This window comes from Anopheles funestus, chromosome 3RL (assembly GCF_943734845.2).
Source record: "Anopheles funestus chromosome 3RL, idAnoFuneDA-416_04, whole genome shotgun sequence".
Lineage (NCBI taxonomy): Eukaryota > Metazoa > Arthropoda > Insecta > Diptera > Culicidae > Anopheles > Anopheles funestus.
In genome coordinates, this window is record NC_064599.1 from 10,898,133 (window position 1) to 10,919,259 (window position 21,127).

The window sequence follows — 21,127 nt, forward strand, 5'->3', positions numbered from 1 at the left end:
ACGGTCACTCATCTGCGTGTCAATTTTTCGTACAGGGTGGTTCGGAGACTATGCAATGTGGCCTGAATTTGATTTTTTTTACAATTACTATTAAATTGTAAGGAGGTTTTCGCATAGTGAAAAGTGATTTATTCATCGAGGAACCAAGTTCTATACGCTGTTTGTGAAACCGTAAAATTTTCCTCATTTTTGGCCCAACTTTGCCCCATAGCTCCGCCGGTATCCAAGATATCGCCAAACTTACTTCTGGCCATGGCTAGATGGCACTTGTGGCTACATTTCGTCCATGCACCACTAATCGCTACCATGTCTGTGGCCGGAGCTATTCGCGAAAGCTCCAACGGATCGCCAATCTTTGACCTGTGGTCGATAGATGGCACCAATTGCTACATTTTTTTCTTCGACGGCCATGCCCTCAGGTGTCTGTGTCTCGAAACATAATTAAAAAACACGCAACCGATTTCGAACCACCCTGCACGAAAGAAAGTCACTCAAATGAGTGCCCGTGAGTGGGGGGGGTCGTGTTTCAGACTTTAGCCTAAAATTTTGTATTATTAAAATGTAATATTTTTCTACAGCAATGTTTAGCTTCCAAGAAATCATGATAATTTTTCGCATCGGTTTATCAGTATGAGAGAGATCGTAAAAATAAAAAAAAACATGTAGAGCGACCATTGTGCGTCACCTGCTTGAATGTCAATGAAAGAAATTCGTTATTACAGGGTTAGTTGCCTTTAGTAGAGAAATTTTGATTTTTAACCTGTTTATACTTAAATTTAATAATCGAACTGCTTTATTATAACTTGCTGCAGTTCCCTTATACTAAGTTTATTGCAAGAATGTCCCTATATACCTAAGTCTGGTAAAAAAGATAGAATTACACCATGGTGATAAAGAGTAAAATTAAATTTGAGATCGATTTACTACTGAATAGTAAACTGTTATTTAAATAAAAAACATCTTTTTAAATCACCGCACAAGAAAAGCTTTTCCTGCAAAATTAATCGTGTGGCAAACACCAAAGCACCACCCGGCACACACATTCATAAGCATTTTTCCCCGATCGAAATTTCCCGCGATTCTGTAGCGCAGGATCGGTTTCGCGCCGCCATCGTCGGTCCTTTTTGGGAGGCAGGACACTGCTATAAAAGGGCAGGTCAACCAGTCAGCGAGTCGCTAGTTGTTTCGTCCCGTGTGGCAAGCAGGTCGGAGCAACCCGGAAGCCGGAAGCTGTTGGATGGTTGCTTGCTTGCTTGCTTGTGGCTTGTGGTGTTGTTGCTTGATAGTGCTTGTCCGGTTGGGTGCAGTAATTGATCCGTTAAAAGAAAAGTAAAGTCCAGCCCGATGTGGAGTTGGCGGTGAGTGGTTGTGAAAATAAAGGTAGAGACGGGGAGCGTTTATAGTACAAAATTACCTCCGGCTAGGTCAAACACGTGGATCACATATCAGCATGTTGTGCGGCAAAATGACTGCACGTTACGCATGGTGCAGTGGATGATTTTTGGATATTTTTGGGAAAGATACTGGCATTCAAAAAACGCACGCATTCAAACATGTTACATCGTGGTTGGTGATGATAGTTGAGATCTAAACGTTCTCTTCTCTGGTAGAAGAGACAGAGTGGACCATTCAAAAGTATTCGTTGTGAAAGTCGGAAGTATAGTGGGTTTGTGTGGTGTAGTAGTTCCGATATCTGTTAGAGAGACGGTGCGCCACTGCGGTAACCAAGCTGGATGTTCGAGCTAGATGATCCACGGGAGAAGCTGAGATTGCTGGAAACGCCAGTGAAGAGCACGGACAAGTCGTCAGGTAAGTATATGTAGCTGCAAGTGCTTCTAAGCGTTTAAGTGAAACGCCACCTTCCAACAATTACCCACCAGAGGACGCTATAGTTTCACCCGAAGAACCTCCGAGTTCCGAGTTCTGGTTCTAAGTGGTTCTTCTCACGGTTCGTTACCGACGCGATTGAAACACTCAACCAGTGCGCTTGTTGTTTTGTGCCGTCGGAACTAATAAGTGCACTAATAGCGGGAAATATTTCAATTACCTGCCAACTTCCCAACCCCGCCGCCAAAAACACTTGAACTAATTTCCGCTTTCCCTTTGCATCCGTAGGCACCTGTTTGGTACCTGTTGCTGTTACGATGCACAGTGCACATTAACTTCCGGGGTGGCCCCAAAAACCACAAGCACCGAATCAGCTTGCAAACGATTATCGAAATCGGAATGGTCCGAGTCGATATGATTCTGCCCCGTAGAGGGCAAGCAGTAAATAAACCATTTTGCTCGGCAACTTTAACAAGCTGGCGCAATATGATGCGGTTTTTGATGATTTCTGCCACTGCCCCCCGATCCAGAGTGGAGAGCCTGCGAGTGGCCTTTGCAATTTGTCGAGAGGAATGCAACCAACGTCCTGGAAAACGGGACTGCCTGAAGTTCTGGCCGTAGCAAGAAGGAAATGAGCTATAAATCTGTGGTTATGATTGTTTTCGTTGCTAATCTAGCGACGCTGGAACGAATTGGTGTGGCTTGATGGAATGACCCGAAAGGGAAGTTAGTTTGGGGAGGGAGTGAGTGACCGAGTGAATCGAGGATGTGTAGTTTTTGAAGGCATACTAGTGGCGTGTCGAATGAGCATTCCCTTTTTTTGTCCAATTTGGTTGTGGTAAAGGAAATTTGGAAAATTCAATAAGCTTGTGGCTATTCTGAGGGATTAATAGATTCTCTTTATTTGACGGGTGTTAGAATTTTGATAGCACTTTGGTCCGCAAATTCTGTAGTAGTTTCCAAAATTTTAATTTTTTACACCTTTTATTTTTATGTGTAGTTTAATGAGTTTCTTCCTTTGTAGTATTAAAACTTTCTTCTGTGGTTGTTCCTTTTCTTGAAAGGCTAAGATGTTGAGATGTAAGCTGTAAGAGCCTAAGAAGGATTTTTATCTTTCTAAGTAGAAGTTATAACTTTTCTTTAAGACGTGTGGTAAAGTTTTGTAGACCGAATGTACCGACGGACATTATGATCCGATTAGCTCGTTTTTTGTATCTAAACTACTATTACTACTGCTCTTTTCTGGCCAAGAAACTGTGGAGAATAAGTATGTAAAAGGTAGCCAAAAATCCTATGTGCAGCTGTCATTGCAAGATGGCGTTCTGAAGTCGTCACGCTTCCATGCTAATGATTGTCGATTCGTCAAGAAAAAAATCGTTAATGTAATACCAAACAGAGGAATTGGATTACAAAAAAACACACACACAGAGGGTGGAAAATATATAACAAATATAAATAATACTACTACAATGTGATATCTTATCGCATCGCGTTATACGTTACGTTTAAACGTACTCGGATCATGAATCTAACCGCGATTCGTTCATCTCACCGTAATCGTCGTTCACGAACTTCGATTAGAGTAGGAGAAACTGAAACATGCAAGTCCGGCGAGTCTCGTTCTGCTTGCCAGTCTCACACAACGGCTCGCTTAGGTCGGTACGGAATTCGGTTTCGGAAGTTTTTTTTTCATTCGAAACGTTTCTTTCATTATTAAATGGTGTTGGCGATCTTTGCATGATTAATAGTTAATAGTGCGAAAAGTGACACAAAACACACGAGAAATTACACGATCAGCCCTGAAATTCAAGTGTCTTACTGTTTGACCATAGTTTGTGTGATGTGAATGCGTGAAATCGTGAAATGTGAAGTTAAGGCTTACACTATCCATCATAACGTCCCCCCCCCCAGGCTGGAAGTGGAGCGAAGTAATAAAATAAATTCATTAGGCATGCTGCATCCATTTAAAGAAAACGGAGTAGTTTACCACCGGAGTGCGGTTTTAAGGCAGTGCAATTTAAATTTAAATACGTGTTCCACGTGCGACTGTGACAAATACAATGTGATGGAAATGTTTCATTAATTAATTACCAACATCTACACTAAAGATTATTTCGTTGAAAAAAATCTTGTTTTTTTTTTATTCATCACGAATAATAAAGAGGAGGAAATAATTCTCAAATACGTGTCAAATTTCACACAACACGCTGTGCCAAATTACCTTATAAAGGTGTTTGCTATACGTACATAAATGGCGATAGTATCAGAACTATTGAATTCCATTCCCTCAGAACATTTGAAGGACAACTTTTTTTGAGGCGAAGTTTTTGCTTTCTTGCTCAGAAAATAGACTTTCAATTTTAAATATTTTAATCCAAAAAAGAAAAGGAAAAGACAGATCAGCTGTATAGCTACATGAATCACACAAACCGGCTTTATTCGTCGTTTCCCTTGTGTCCGTACGTTCTGGTTTGTTGGAATGTTTGTCAGTGGCGTAACCTTAAAACAGAAAGCGAAAACAGGCTCTTCTAGAATTTGACTGTAAGCTCCACAATACTACACAACCTCCTACGCTCCTAATGGCCGCAACATAACCGATCAAAGTCGTTTGATTTCTAGCCACACAGGGAAAAAACAGGTTTATTTTACCGAATCCTATTAGAAGCAACATCGATGAGATTTGCATTTGCTTGAATCATCTCTCATGAGCCTCTCGGCAAATCTTGGGAAGGGTGAGATGAAGGTTAAAATTGTAATTGAAGATCATTTTTCATCGTGCTATATTTGTTTTGAGGTGGCGTCATCAACCAGCACCGGTGAAGAAGTTAGAAAGAAGTAAAAACCTCAGGTGATCGAAGGAATTAAGTGATCGCGAATTGCTGCTGATTTCATTTAGACACTAATCAAAGTCACTGCCATTGTCGGCGGAACGGACAGTTCCGTTTTCGAATCGTCGCAAAAGCAGCAATTGCACCATCCGAAGGCCAACCGGAAGTGACATAATAATGAAAGCACCTCGTCAAAAGCCGTCGGATTCGGGTTGTTTTCTATCCGGTGCGAAGAATCGGTAAAGCGTGCACAAATTATGTGTTCTACCTGGCTGCACATGTCAGGTGCTTGAAGGTTAAATGAGTGTCCAATGAGAGTGGTGTCTAGGTTTTTACAGCATTTGATCAGGCACGATCGGAGCCATTGGCCTCAGTTGCATCTGATGGTGGTGGTAATGATCGGTGCAGAATTCAATTCGGTAGAGAAAAAAAACCTTCATTTTAATTCAAGTACATGAAGAGGAAAAGGGAAGATGCAGGTCTGAGGCCGAGGAGTAAAAATCAAAAATATTTTTAAATAATAGAAAAAATTGCGATGAAAGCATTATTAATAAGATTGTTCCCTCGTACATTGTCGACGTAGAATATGTGTAAGATGTATAATTAAGGTGTCAGACTCCGTCAGCGGTTAGTACTAATTGGTAGAATAAGCTTGCAAATTATTGTTCTCTAGATAAACCATAAAAAAACCCCTGACAAACAGTGAGAGCAGCTAAATCTGGGACATTCTTAAATGGTAAAATCGTTTCGTCTGGAGATTATTCACTCCAAAAAAAAAAACGAATGAAACCAAAATGATCAAGTCTAATTATCTTTCTCGTGTGTGTGTGTGTGTGTGTGTGGTTATCCACACGGTAGGTCATGGCAGTTATGTTCCTTTCCTCACACAGTTACTAATATTCTTCGCCATCGGCAAACGACTCTTCGAGTCGGCTGGAAAGCCTAACCACGGTTCTCTGCGTGTCTTACCGTCGGCCAATGTACTATCGTTAAATAAACCATCGCAAATCAAGTGTGTCGATTAAGTGTCATACTCAGCCGCAGGCTCTGTTTCAAGACAGATTATGTATGTGAGTGGGGTTTTTTTATTCTTGTGATTTTAATTGAATTTCCGTTGGTGCCGGTGACGGTGTTTAGCCGTACTGGAGGCTTTAAGAGGCATTCAGAGACGCTTCTCATCGGCAATTGAGAAGGGGAAACACTTGATCAGTGAGTCGTGTTACAAGAAGTTTACCTATTTGTTTGTTTTTATAATCGTTTCGGTAACAAAATTAATCTCCATTCAGTTGTACCAGTGAGATAGACAAAATGAGTAAATGAAATCCCTATTCGGATAAGTTGTGATGAAACTGTAAGTCGTGCGTTAGTGAGATAAAATACATCAACCATATAAAATGGGTCGCAAAAAGGAGAAGAAAGGTAATTAATATAGTAAGCATAACTTTACACATGTTATTTTCTTTTAAATTAAATTTAAACACTCCGGTAGGGGGATTATTTTCCTGGCAAAGTGTCGTTGATGCGTACCTTGGAAAGCCGATTGCGGTTTTGGTGGTGGATTATGAAGTTGCAAACGCTTTTAACCACATGATTATACAGTCAGTTGTGTAACGTGTCCCTTGAGCGATGTAACAGTTCTAGATTCATGACTTTGGTCAAGTTTACTGCTAGAAGAACGCTGCGAACCGTGTCAGTTAGAAGTTTTCCTTCCTCTTGGCAGTGGATTTGGTTTGAAATGACGAACTCTACCTAACGGTGGCTTGAAATGAACGGCAAACGGATGCATCAATCACGTTGCTAATCAAGAATATTGTGATGGCATATTTTTTTTTATCATTCTCTCGATAATCGCTAAAATAAAATAAAATTTCTAAGCATTAAAAGAATTCACTGAACGCTATAGCAACGGCTTAGGACAGCAAAATTGGACCGAATTGGAGGTATTTTCCCTGGTGAATACGACAAGAAAAACTGTTGGGCATCCCAACAAAACGTTATCTATCTAATCGCGGTTTGTCGCTTCCATCTCGACCGAATTCTTTCATCCTTTACGCTCACGCTTGTCCCTTGGCTGCAGGGGAGCCACCGGCCGGAAATGAAAAGTACACGAATGGGGATGAAGAAAGCATCATGAAGCTGCTACTTATGTACATCTTCTTCAAAGCCTTAAGTTATGCCAACGCAATGAGTGGATCGCAATAAAATCCGGCCAACAAGGGCAACAAACGCGAAGGGTGCCTCTTTGTGTCTTTTCGTGTAGCGTCGTAGAAAGTGACAGGTAAAAGGATAGCGCATCCTTGTCGTTCGGGGGGTTTGCCGTGGGTTTCTCCGGGGGTTGTAGTTGCTGCTCCAACCAAAGCTGATTGGTAAATAGATTTGAAAGACGTACGAAAGAGCCAACGATGGTCGGATGGGAATGGAAGTAGGGGATGAAATCGAATTAGGAGTACTTAACATTTTCCACTCCCCGCGTCATGGTGGGAGGGCATCCGTTGATGAAGATTTCCATTCTACTCAACAACACAAGTGTATTACATTCAGTGTGATGTGGTTGACTTTTATTTTTGGTCCCAGTAAAGTGACATTTACATCCGTGGCCGCCAATTCAGTTTTGTCGCCTTTTTTGCCAGTACCGATGTGTGTGTGGGTGTGTGGATGAGTATATTTTCCGACCCATTGCCATGACGTGGAGAAAGAAAGGGAGATCGACTATCATCGGAGTGTATTGCGTACGATACGTCATAACAAATCAAATTGTCCTTCCCATTCCCCCGGTGTGTGTGTGAATTTTGTGGGGACACCGATTTCCCGTGCCATCGGGGTGAAAAATCAATTTCTCTTCTCATGGATGGAAAGCATCAGTTCTGTCGAACGCGTCAGCCATGCAAAGATGCTCGGTGCGGGATGAGTTGGGATGAGTTCCCGATCAGTCTGTGTGCGTGTTGAAAATGGTTCTTTAATGTCTCGGAGTAATTTCCCGTCGGCACGGAGGGGGCCACCGAAATGAAGAACATCGATGATGGGTGTCCCGGCACTTTTGAGGCTAGTAGTAGCGTCATCGACGCCCGGGTTCTAAAGTAGGATAAAACATCAAAAACATTAACAAACACTTTGTCAATTTTGGAGGACTCGTTTGGTCGAACCTGAACGGAGCTTGGACACCGGTGACACATTCAGCACACTGACAACCGAGACCGGTCGTCCGAGCGTCCAATCGGTGGTATGGGTTTGTGTTCTATTATTAGCTACTACTTCAAATTTTGAATACTCTCTTGATGTGCTTGATCGGGCCGGGAACTTACCGAGGGGACCGAGATGGGTGAGGGTTTTAAATGTCGAACAGTTTGAGGTATTTGCACCATGATCCCTCAAGTACCGTCCGACATGTCATCGAAACGTCCAAGCCGTGTAGTAGCCGAGCGAGTAGGTCAGAGGGAAATATGCCAACTGGTATGAAGCTTTTGGACAATTTCCTTACGGCAATCAATACTTTCCGTTGGATCCCGTACGACGTGCGGAACGTTCGGCGTAATTGAGTTACAATAATTTTGCGCAACATCTTCAACTTTTTTGTTTTGTTTTACACAGATTCCATCGACGGGGACGCGCTGAAGGAGCTGAACGGTGGAGCGGAAAACGGTGTCGGCGGTGACAGCGAGGGAACCGCCCTGGCGATGACCACCATCGGTCAGATCAAGGCGAAGGGCCGGTCGGGACTGTTGCCGCGGAACGGTGCCGGCGAACCGGACGATGGCGAGCAGCGTGAAACCTGGAGCGGGAAGGTTGACTTCCTGCTGTCGGTCATCGGGTTTGCCGTCGATCTGGCCAATGTGTGGCGTTTCCCGTACCTCTGCTACAAGAACGGTGGTGGTAAGTAGTGCTAGTGGCAGCTTCAGATTGCACCCAGGGTCGCTCTCTACGAAGCACCACGGCGTGATGTTCACATTGTTGCGATGAAGTAGAACGTAAGTGATTGGAACATTGTTATATCGTCCTCGTATAATAGCTAATTACCGACGGTGAAATCTAATTTGGTTACGGCACGAGAGGAAAATTGATATTGAACCATCGCTCTTTTGTCGGTTGGATGGTAGAATGAGCGGAAAATGTGAACGAGGGAGTATTTTTATTTAAGAACTTATTTTCTGGTGAACGGGAAAGTAAGAGTCGTGGAAGTATAACACACTCTAGAGAGGATGCATATTGTAATATGGTAGATGGTTATGGATGTTTAATATTCTAACGTATCTCCTAACCAAACTCGTTTCTTTTCGTCTTAGGATTCTTTCGACGAATTCTCTCCAATGATCACAATTAGAATAAATTCCATCGTGAGTGACAAGAACCTGTTTTGAGGAGCATCGCTGTGGCTCGATAGGAGTTGCATTCAGAAAACAAGAACTCCTAAACCTACACAGAGAAGAACAGAAGGCCCTGGCACCCATAGCATCATGTTGGGGTCAGCGTTACTGGCTGTAAAAAAAAATACTTCTTAAATCAAAACGCCAAAGAGCAGAATCTGGAGGTGGACAAACCACCAGTTGAAGAACATAAATCATACCGAAGGGATTGGCCCCCGAATCCGTTTCAACGGGCTACAAGCGAACGCACTTTGGCGACGTGTGAGTAGAGCTGGGCGTCAAAACAAAACAACAAAAAATCGGTTCAAACGTGTAACTGAACCGTGACAAATGCCATCTTGCCAGTCGGTTAGTAAGTCGCAGGTCGATAGCGACGGTTGTGCTGTGCCTTCCAAGATTTGCCGTTCGGATATACAACTCACACTCAACACACACCCCAGCGCATGGTTTTGTAGAGTCCCGAGAAGGTGGACGTGGAAGTGGATGTATGTGACAGCATAGATTTACGCCACAATTCTAATCTTCCAACTCGTCTACTCCTGCTTCAAGCCGGAAGCCTGCCACTGATGACAGTGGGAACTGAAGCGAAAGAACTAAACCTGGACTTTGGTCTGGTTTTCTTTTCCTTTCCGGAGGCTTGGCAAGTTGTTCCGTTCTTAGCTGCAAACCTAGTTCAAATTCGCTACTAGTAGTCGCTAGTACTCCTGCCGGACGAGCCTTTTTGTTTAGTTTCTCTCGCTCTCTCTCCCACATACGCACTCTCATTCTATTTCTCTCGTGCTCTGCTAGAGACATGGAACGGAAATTTCCACTTTTCCGCCTTTTCTAACCGGGTTGCGCCTTTGAACCCCGGGGGGGGGCGGGAAAAGTAAGTCAGAAGGCATATCAGGAAGCGGGCCAGGAACCAAAGTTTCACGCTAATGGCGTCGATGTCTTTATTCAACCGTACTCACTCAACCGTACATCCGCAGCAGCAGAATCGTAGCAGAAAGGACGCCTTCGAACGATTCTTTTCTAGTAGCCTTGAACGACATCCCGGACGACAAGGAGGATTACGGAATGGCTCCAATTGTTGATGATGAGCGATAGAAGAGCGTCACGATTGAGTACGAAGATTACGTTCCGATGTGGTGGCGCACTGGTGCACTACTGGTTGCGAGATGAATTATTGCAGCTTTCAACGAGTCGTATCCTTCATAACCGTTCGCTTTTCACCTCTTCCTGGCTTTTTCCGTTCCGGAACGAGGGCGACTTTCAAACCACTTGTTGCATGCCTTCCAATGTTTTTGGGCGATTCACTCGCCGGTTGGGTGAAGATGAAGCGAGGAAATCTTAAAAATCACACCGATTTCACAGTAAAATATGTCAGTGTGCTTTCTTATCTTACGCTCCTTTATCGGGTTGGCTGACAACATCGACACATTGGCTGAGAGCAATTCTTGAGAGTGTGCGAAGTGGTTGAACAAAGAAAATGACCCTATTTCCCTTTTTTCCTCCCGCTTTCGCTGTCGCTTGTGCTCCATTTGGAGCCATTTTCCATTTTCCACCGTTCAACAGGTTGACTTTTTCATCTTTTCTACTTACTCCCCACAAGGGTGGGAGAGTATGGCAAAACATGAAAACCCGCAAAGAACTGAAAAGTCTGTAAGTGTGCGTATGTATTTTTCATTTTTTCTTCTCAATGGATGGAATTATGATGCGGTGTTTTTCACACTCTGTTTGACGCTCTGTTTGACGCTAGAGGAAATGGACCTCAAAACGTTGCACAGCGAAATGGTTGGACACAATGTCCGTGAGGATGAAGGGGCTTACAAATAATTCTTCCACCCAGCTTTGTTAGAACACTTGACGTACGCAAAGATGGAGAAATGCATTAGGAGCTATGGCCTCTGGAAACGCGTCGACAACTAATGGAGTGGAAAGTGTTTCATCGATAGTATTAGCATTAAAATGGAGGGTTATAGTCGACTTGTCGAGGATTTTAAGATTGTTGTTGTGGGAATTTAACAATGGACAGTCCATAACCTTATTTAGTATTTTTCAGCGTTCACTTTGAGATATACCGCCATACTGTAGACCAAAAATAAATGGACGAATAAGTTTAGTACATATCAGGTTGAACGCCTTCGTTTATGCAATACGCATTACATTTTTGGACAATTCGGAAGGACAACACGGGAATTTCATTTTGTTGCTAAGACATTACACTTGATCCTAGCAATTGTTACATTTATTGACCGTTTCGTATTGTGGTAAGGAAGATAAATCATAAATCAAATAGTTCAACATCTCGATCGCTTCCTTAAGACACAGTGCATTCCGACTCGGAAGGATCTACGCATTCTTGGGCGGCCTCGCTGAACCACAATCCGGACTGGCAAACGGAAGGATAGCCGGTTTGGTTTACACACACGTAGAACTGGGTGCATGAGTAAGGGCTGGCAACATACCGGCCGTCCGGTTGTCCATCGCAAATACCCCCCGTGGGTGGTGGCGTAGTCGATGGTTCTAGCGTGCAGTCTACATTCTCCGGATCGTCACAGTCTTGCAGCTCCTCGTTAAACCACAGTCCAGGTGGACAGAACGAAGGGGACCCGACCTCATTCAGACAGGTGTAGAAAAGCGAACAGCTAACCGGACTTGGTACGCGCACACCATCCTCGATGTCGTTACAAACTCCCGGTGTGGGCACGGTGGTGACCGTGTCGGCACATTCCGCCTCGTCGATCGGCACACAACGCAACAAATTGCGATCGAACCAGGTTCCACCGGGACACTCCAGAGAGTATGGATACATGTTAACGCATACGTAGTAACGGCTACAGTCGAGTGGGTTCGGAACGTATGTGCCGGCGGGGACATCCACACAGATACCTTCAATCGGCGAGGGAGTCGTAGTGAGCCCGTTCGGGCAGTCGACCTCTGTCGGACTGGCACATGTTTGACGTGATTCATCAAACCACAGACCGGCTGGACAAATCTGCGGGAATCCAACCTGTTCGACGCAGATGTAGAAACGGTTACAGAACACCGGATGGAGCACCTGCACCGAGTTGGTCTGTCCGGTACAGATACCGTCGGTCGGCAGTGGAGGTGGTAGAACATCATGTACCTCACACTGCACGTTCTGCACAAAGTCACACAACTGTCGCCGATAGTCGAACCACTGATCGTTGGGACAGATCATCGGGTAGGGGATACCGTTAAAGCACTGATAGTAGCGATAACAGAAATCATCATCCGGCACGAACGACAAATCTTCAACACCGGCGCAACGATCCCATGGTGAGGGAGCGATCGTGGTCGGCGAAAGTGGACACTGGACGTTTTCGGGTAGATCACAAATCTGACGATCATCGTCGTACCACAGCCCATCGGGACAGATCTGCGAGTAACCGATCTCGTTTACGCACAAGTAATATTGGTTGCAGAAGTTCCAGTTGCGAGTGAATCGTCCATCTGCCACATCTGTACAAATCTCTGGAGTAGCCACCGGTGGGCCGGGTTGTCCAGGGCGCAGGAAGCACGGTACATTGCTGGGTGCATCACACACCTGACGCTCCTGGTCGAACCACAATCCAGCACGGCAGATCATCGGGTACGGTATCGATTCCTTACACTGGAAGTAGCGGTAACAGTAGAACTCGTTCCGCAACAATCCACCCTCGTCAACGTCATCACACAGCTCGAATGGATCCGGCGTGGTGACGGGCGGTACCAGCGGACAGTACACCTGCGCAGCCGGTCCACAACGTTGGCTCTGTGCGTCGAACCAAAGACCCTCCGGACAGAGCAACGGATAACCGATCTCATCCACACAGATGTAGTACTGATTGCAGGCACGCGGATTCAACACCATCTCACCATCGTCAGCGTCATTGCAGATGCCGGGCGTGGCTGGAACTGCTGGTGGTGAGGGATTAACAATACAACGGACGTTCTCCTGATCATCACAACGTTGCGTCTCTTCATTGAACCACTGCTCTCCGGGACAGATCAATGGATAGGGACGTCCATCGATGCACTGGAAGTAGCGATAGCAGTAGTACTCGTTGCGCACGAAACTGAAGTTAGGCGCCACGTCACACTGTCCCCATGGATGGGGCGCAATCGTGGTCGTTGTTGGTGGTCCCAGATTACAAGACGTTTCCGCTACGAGAAGACACGTCTGGGCGTCCTCATCGAACCACATGCCGGGTGGGCAGACCTGTGGGAACCCGATCTGATCCACGCAGATGTAGAATTGATTACAGCTGAACGGGTTCGGTACTTGGATCGAGTTGGACACACCGTTGCAGATACCGGCAGTTGGTGGTGGACGTGTCGGTGGCTCTGTGATGATGCACTCCACTTCATCATGAGGACGGCATTGTTGGCGACGATCATCGAACCACTGATCACCGGGACAGATCATGGGGAAGGGCGATCCATTGACGCACTTGAAGTACCGATAGCAGAAGGACTCGTCGCGTACGTACGCATTGTTCGGGATGCCAATACACGGTGCGTACGGGTTCGGGGTGGTCACAGGACGTTCTGGAGCTAGCCCACATTCGATTGTGCCCGCTTCCGAGCAGGTCTGCCGTTCGACATCGAACCAAAGACCGGGCGGACAAACTAAGCGCCAACCGATCTCGTTGATACAGATGTAGTACTGATTGCAGTACAGCGGATTCCCTTCCAATCGTCCATTTGGTGCATCGTTACAGATGCCAACGGTTGGGGGTGGTTTCACCACTGGTGGAGGCGTAACTTCACACTGGACGTTCTGCTGTATGTCGCAAATCTGACGCTCTCTGTCAAATATCAGATCACCTTCGCAAATCATCGGATACGGTGTGCCATCGATGCATTGATAGTAGCGATAGCAGAAGTTCGGGTGGCGCACCAATCCGAAACCCTCCACACCGTTACACATCATGTAGGGATCGTAGGGTGGTGGTGTCGCACCATGTGGACACTCAACCAGTAGCGGCGAGCGACACGACTGTGTATCCTCGTCGAACCACAGGCCCGTGGGGCAAATTACCGGGACGCCGATTTGGTCCGAGCAGATGTAGTACTGGTTGCAGAAGCGAGGATGCAGTACCAAACGTTCCTCGATGATGTCGTTACAGATGCCGGGTGTTGGCCTAATGGTCGGCGGTGGTCCATCATCAATTTCGCACTCCACATTACGGTAGTCGGCACATCGCTGCAGGTTCACATCGAACCACTGATCAGCTGGGCAGATGAGCGGGAACGGATAGCCATTACGGCATTGATAGAACTGGTAGCAGAAGAAATCGTCCGGAATGAATGCAAGGTTTGGTACATCGTCACAAGGGTTCTCCGGACGTGGTGGCGGTAGATCCGGTCCGAGCGTGCAGTTTGTCAATCCCGGGGTGGTGCACGTCTGTCGAGCCTCATCGAACCACATGTTCAGCGGACAGTACTTGGACCAGCCGATTTCACCGACACAGACGTAGTACTTATTACAGGCAGTAGGATTCGGCCGTTGCACATTGTTGGGCGCGTCGTTACAAATGCCAGCCGTTGGAGGAGCTGGCGTACCGGGGCTCAACTCACACTCCACATTATCTGGCTCATCACAAACGTCGCGTTCAGCATCAAACCACAGCCCTTCGGGACAAGTCATCGGGTATGGGAATCCATTCACACACTGATAGTACCGGTAACAGGCATACTCGCTGCGTACTAGCGCAAAGTCAGGCTCGTCTCGACAACGGGCCGCTCCTGGACGTCCATGCGGGCAGCTAATATCGGCTGGATCGCCGCAAATCTGACGCGTCTGATCGAACCACAGTCCCACCGGGCACATGATCGGGAAGCCAATCTCACCGACACAAAGATAGTACTCGTTGCAGAACAGCGGATGCAGCACAAACTGGTTGTCCGCGACGTCATTGCAAATGCCTGGGGTCGGTGTGACTGTCGGCGGACGGTCCTCCAACTCGCAGGTTACATTGACTGGATCATCACACACCTGACGCTCCTCATCGAACCACTGATCATCGGGACAGCGCAATGGATAGGGATTACCATCAATGCACTGATAGAAGCGGTAACAGAAGAACTGATTACGAATATAACCAAAATTATCCACACCTTCACAGCGTGCTTGTTGTCCGTTGGCGACCGATACGGTGACCAAGAGGAGCACGGCAGCAATCCACAGAACTGTAAAAGAAAATGCTACAGTATAACATAACTATACGAGCACACACGCACACTGGACATTTCTCAGGAGATCCGGTACCACTTACCTTTAGCACTCATTCTGCTTGAGATATTTTGTCCGAAAATCGCTAGCCTTTGAAGCACTAGCGATTACTGGAGTGTCATCTTCAATAGTCACCGCTTAAATAGTGACCAGATAATCAAAGACCCCAACCCCCCGTATAGGCTTATCGCTGATAGACCCGTATCGTGGATGTAATTTAACCAGCGAAATAGACATCAGATACAGATATCGTAGGATATGGGGACCGACAAGTAATCCTCGACCTTGAGAACCAACAAAAGAAAGGTACCGAGCTGGTGCACTTCCACTTGTACGACTTTCAACATCTGCGAATCTTCGATTGCACTTTAAGGTTCGTTTTTGCACATCCCGTCTTACAAGCTAGCAACTAGTAACATCGGAACTGGACATTACATAAGATGCGGTAAGCGCTAGAAAAGCTTGGAATGACATACATAAATGAAGTGTCCGAGAAAAAATCACAAAACAAAACTTTTGGCAATTGACCATAAAGATAAAATACATGGGTTCCCAGTATCAAACCGAGGGTGGTCATCATTACCTGTTTCAAATCTACCGGGAAAGATGGATTTATATGACTCTTGTGTGGCGGGAACTGCTTTAAAGATCTATCGATTGTGGATTATCTTTATGGTGCTCCAATAGAAGCAGATGGACCGCAGTGAAGTCATCGATAAGTGAAGTGAATGCGAATTTCAACTACATAACGTTGCTCGTTTTTGTTACGAAGGGCCAGTTTTGGTTCATTCCAAAATTCTTACTACGATGACTTGTTAGCGCGTTTACCAATGCATCATGGGCAACATGTGGTTAATGATTTAACCCCACACGTGAACATCGTAACATCTTTTATTATCTGGCACTATTCGGGAAATTGTGACGGATTTTGAATCTTTTGCTGGTTGCGCTACAATGGCAAACTACGAGAAAAAACACTCTCTATGTAGTGTTGCTCCGAAACGAGCCTCCAAAATGGACACCGGGAAACACTCACGCCCAACCAAACGAGACGGCAAGGAACGATAATCTCCTGCATTTCAGTTGGCAGGTTAGCCTAGGTTACGGCATTTTCAACAGCCTTCATCCCTTTATAAATTGCCCCCATTCCGGTGACCATCAAGAACGCTCGTAAGATGGTCGCATTTCATGCTCAGCAAAAAAAGGAAGGAAGGGAAGCTAGATGACATTAAGTCCCTGTTATTAACTCCCGACATTCTCCGCTTTCTCCGTGTGCTTACGACAGGGGCAATATTGTACCTAGCGAGTGGAGTACGATAGTCGCTGAGATAGACGGCCCGCGTCTCGTACGAATCCTTCGTCGGATTAAGTCAATAAAAAGAAAGGAAATAATAATGCTATTATGGCCATCGTCATAGCATCACTTTCCGTGAAGCTTTTGCCGACGATATTGGCACAGTTTTGGGGGCGAGGGAGAAGAATGAGACCTAATGGGAGTTCCCACGACAGGGCAACAGGAGCAATCTCAACAATCCTTTGGGAATTCATTGTTCAAGCATCTTCATGTTATTATTGTATTTTCTTCCTTTCCCCCAGGTGCATTCCTGGTACCGTACGGGATTATGTTGCTGGTTGGTGGCATTCCACTGTTCTACATGGAACTGGCGCTCGGTCAGTTCAATCGGAAGGGAGCCATCACCTGCTGGGGTCGGTTGGTGCCACTGTTCAAGGGCATCGGGTACGCGGTCGTACTGATTGCGTTCTACGTCGATTTCTATTACAACGTGATCATCGCATGGTCGTTGCGATTCTTCTTCGCCTCCTTCACCGATAGTCTCCCGTGGACGCACTGCTCCAACCCTTGGAACACGGCCGAGTGTAAACCGTTCGGGTTCACTAACAGTTCAACGGTGGTTAATCGAACGGGAGCTTTGGCGACAAACGTCACGGCCACAGTCACTACCACCATTAACGACACGAAGTTCGCATCGGCTGCCTCGGAGTATTTTAAGTGAGTATTAATACCCTGGTACTCAGGTGATCGCATGAATACTAATTTGCTGTTACCACACATCAGTCGCTATATCTTGGAGCTGGACAAGAGCGAGGGCATACACGATCTCGGTGCCATCAAGTGGGATATGGCGCTCTGTCTGTTGGCCGTCTATCTCATCTGCTACTTTTCGCTCTGGAAAGGCATCAGTACATCCGGGAAGGTGGTCTGGTTCACGGCACTGTTCCCGTACGCCGTGCTGCTGATTCTGCTCGTCCGTGGTATCACACTGCCCGGTTCGGCTGAAGGTATTCTCTATTATTTGCGACCTAACTTTGACGTCATCTACAATGCGGAGGTATGGGTCGATGCTGCTACACAGGTGTTCTTCTCCTTGGGACCCGGTTTTGGAGTGCTACTTGCGTACGCTTCCTACAACAAGTACCACAACAATGTATACAAGTAAGTTCTGCCATTCGGGGCTTTAGATCGATTAGTTGACGCAACTTCGTTCTCCCTTTTCAGAGACGCCCTGCTGACCAGCTTGATCAACTCGGCTACTAGCTTTGTTGCGGGATTCGTAATTTTCTCCGTGCTTGGCTACATGGCACACGCCAGCGGACAGAGCATCAAGGATGTGGCTACCGAGGGACCAGGCTTGGTGTTTGTGGTGTATCCGGCAGCGATCGCTACCATGCCCGGTAGTATCTTTTGGGCACTGATTTTCTTCATGATGTTGCTAACACTCGGACTAGATAGCTCGGTAAATGTCACTGAACTGAAATGTCTACAATTGAAGGATTTCTTTCACACGGTGGTTTTTTATGTGGTCTTTCAGTTCGGAGGATCAGAGGCGATCATCACGGCACTAAGTGACGAGTTCCCGAAGATAGGACGTAATCGAGAGATTTTTGTGGCGATTCTATTTTCGCTATACTTTGTCGTTGGTTTGGCGAGCTGTACGCAGGGAGGATTCTACTTCTTCCAACTGCTCGATCGTTACGCGGCCGGTTACTCTATACTTATAGCAGTCTTCTTCGAAGCCATCGCTGTATCCTGGATTTATGGTGAGATTCTGGTGAATGAATCATCAACAAAATACTTGCCTTACCTCGTGCGCTCTTGTGTTTTTAGGGACGGAACGGTTCTGTAACGACATTAAGGACATGATTGGCTTTGCTCCCGGTATCTATTGGCGTGTTTGCTGGAAGTTTGTCGCACCACTGTTCCTGCTGTTTATCATCATATACGGACTGATCGGACACGAGCCGCTCAGCTACGAGGATTACGTGTATCCATCGTGGGCAAACGTGCTCGGATGGTGTATAGCGGGCTCGTCGATGATCATGATCCCGCTGATGGCTAGCTATAAGCTTATTGTCACACCGGGAAGCTTCCGGCAGGTACGTATCCTTCCTCTTCAAATGTTCGGCCTAACGACTAACAATGATATTGGTATTATTTTAGCGCATGAAGACGCTGACCACTCCCTGGCGCGATCAGCAGTTAGCCGTCAATGGAGTATCGATCGAACCGGCACAGGTTCGCTTGACGCACTCCGACGAAGGTGAAGAGGTTTGAGTGCGTACGCGATTCTACGGTCCGCGTTTCAATATATACTTCGTGTGAGACCCGTGTGAGGCGCTCCTACCTCGTACTCCGTACTCTGTAACCCGTTGTTTCCAACGTGTGTGGGCTATAATTTTCATTTTGTCGTCGCTCCTATCTGCCCTTCCAAACTCTGCTCTAGATACTAAGTGTTATCTGCCACTTGCAGATCATAGTGACCGTCGTCGCTGGTAGATTTCCTGCTAGGATAGATCGAATGTATACTGATGTAATCCAGATCCAGTTCGGTTAATGGCAGTGATCGCAACATATAGAGATGCTGTAGCACAACCTCTCACGTTCTCTCCTTGCTGAGTGAAACACATCTAATGCTGTATAGGATAATATGAGGCACGATAGTAATCGAAACACGTACAGATATAGCTAGTGGGTAGTAAGACGATTTACACCCGCAACCAAGATTGCTGAACACTTGTACATAAGCAGCAACTCTGAAACACACGTTGAAATGCGGGACAATTTTGCAGCCGACTTCGAGCAGGATGGCCACCAGAGCCTCCAAAGGTCCAAACTGTAAAGAGACTTTACTCGGAGTCACTATCCGTGAGCCGATAGAATTACTGATACAACTAGCTTTTGCAAACATGTGTATATCTGCTTCTTCATGTATGCAAACTAATCTGCTAGACGTTTCCTTCTCCGTTTTGATAAGTGTTATGTTCCTGTAAAAAGAAGCTCCACACTCGAGTGGTGTGTATTTTAATATTGTTTTGTTCTACAACAACATAGTTCCATGTTTCCAACATAGTTCTTCTTAACCTGTTGCAGTCGAGAAAGCGGAAAGCAGCTAGCACATTATTGTTGATAGAGTAAAATGCAAACTGTATAATCATCTTTATAAAAAGTTACGTGAATGATAGAACATTTATCAGCGATATGAAGGACAGTACGTCCTAGAATGCGAAAAGGCGAAGAAAAGGGAGGCCATAAAGCGACCTAAAACTCGATACTGCTTCATGCCAACATACCTTTATTGTCTGCACATCGGCAAACATATGGAAAAACGATCAGATTCTCCATCGTTAGCTACACCGTCCGGAAAGCTTTCATTCGAGAGGAGCTTTCACACAGCCATAAAGCTCACCTTGGATGGTAGATGGTTGAACTTTTGTTTTCCGCGTTTGCTACGCGATGTCCTTGAATGTTGGGATGGATTCTCCAAGGTATTCTTCAGTAACGGAGTTTAGAAAGAGCTTAGACAAACATCTTAGAAATAAAAAGATAAAGCTGCTTGGCGAGATGCTAGATAAGATTAAATAATTGCACACCTGTTGAAATGAACACATTAAACAACAAAAAAACTACAAAATAATACAACATTACTGTAAAAGACATCGCCAACTGCAGATTTGCTTTTTGCTGGATAGCTTTTAACACGTAGAACCATAGTCCCGCAAAATGTTAGACAACCATATCAAAAACACCAACGACTTTTTTTCTGAGCTGATCTGCCCGACCGGGCACGAGGTTAGTTTGTTGGTTCGTTTTGGCGCACGTCCCCCCAGACAGCCATTGGGGAGACGTGCGGAAAAGTTGCCAACCGGGTACCGAGATCGGGCAGTGGCACAGAAAAATGTGTTCCCCATTTTTTTCGTGTACAATAAACAAAAACGGTGAAAAGATCGAAAGAGGAAAGCAAACAGTCACAACGAACCGTACGGAGAGCGAGAACATAAGAGGAAAACAAAAAATCTAACAAAATAGTAGCATAAACATGACGGGATAAAATCGAATTTAGTATTAGCATTGTACTTCAAACAATACCGAATCGTTTCAGTTGAGAATGCAGATTAACAATTCGCTGTGCATGAGTGAAATAGTTTAAGTGCGCGGGAAAAGTGTGAGTGAGATCAAATGGAAAAAAGGAAGAAATGGAAAATCGTTATTTGCTTGCATGTTACCGAACCATTGTGCTACCAGGCAGAGGGACATAAATTTGATCTGAAATTAGTTAATTTCCATTTCATTGTTTGTTGGTTTGTTTTTTCTCGTCTCTTTCCGCTTTCGAATGTTCCCGCTGCGTAGTTGTGAGCTTTTAAAATATCCTTTCTGTGTGGCATTACCAGTGCCGAACACGTTTGATTCTAATCAATAAATTTTTATTTGACAGTTACGATGGAGCAGTGTTATAATTAGTTAAGTTAAAGAAAAAAGAGATGCTTTCGGATGCACTTCCTATGAGGAGACGAACAGAGAGAAAAAAGAAAAACACACTTACAAGTTGTATAAGACTTTAATATTCTTCATGTATGTATATTCCATTACG

The 21,127-nt window shown here is 45.5% G+C and overlaps 2 protein-coding genes across 2 annotated transcripts; one reads left to right on the forward strand and one right to left on the reverse strand.

The window, feature by feature from the left end:
* The first annotated feature begins 1,214 nt into the window (after window positions 1–1,214).
* LOC125771291 (sodium-dependent dopamine transporter) lies at window positions 1,215–20,974 on the forward strand. Its single transcript, XM_049441787.1, has 8 exons — window positions 1,215–1,809; window positions 8,244–8,525; window positions 16,836–17,250; window positions 17,317–17,694; window positions 17,758–17,995; window positions 18,071–18,299; window positions 18,367–18,635; window positions 18,700–20,974. The coding sequence occupies exons 1-8, from the start codon at window positions 1,734–1,736 to the stop codon at window positions 18,811–18,813; spliced, it is 2,001 nt and encodes a 666-aa protein (XP_049297744.1). The 5' UTR covers window positions 1,215–1,733; the 3' UTR covers window positions 18,814–20,974.
* Window positions 11,108–15,492, reverse strand: LOC125771273 (uncharacterized). Its single transcript, XM_049441716.1, has 2 exons — window positions 15,283–15,492; window positions 11,108–15,196 (listed from the first exon to the last, which is right to left on the reverse strand). Exons 1-2 carry the CDS (start codon window positions 15,293–15,295, stop codon window positions 11,319–11,321), a joined length of 3,891 nt encoding a protein of 1,296 aa, XP_049297673.1. The 5' UTR covers window positions 15,296–15,492; the 3' UTR covers window positions 11,108–11,318.
* Window positions 20,975–21,127: the final 153 nt, after the last annotated feature.

What these genes read in the sequence shown, in the direction of transcription:
- LOC125771291 (XM_049441787.1), top strand. Translation starts at nt 1,734, where the DNA reads ATGTTCGAGCTAGATGATCCACGGGAGAAGCTGAGATTGCTGGAAACG. An exon ending in CTGCTACAAGAACGGTGGTG is followed by an intron (nt 8,526 to 16,835) that starts GTAAGTAGTGCT and finishes CCTTTCCCCCAG; the next exon opens with GTGCATTCCTGGTACCGTAC. An exon ending in CACCGGGAAGCTTCCGGCAG is followed by an intron (nt 18,636 to 18,699) that starts GTACGTATCCTT and finishes GTATTATTTTAG; the next exon opens with CGCATGAAGACGCTGACCAC.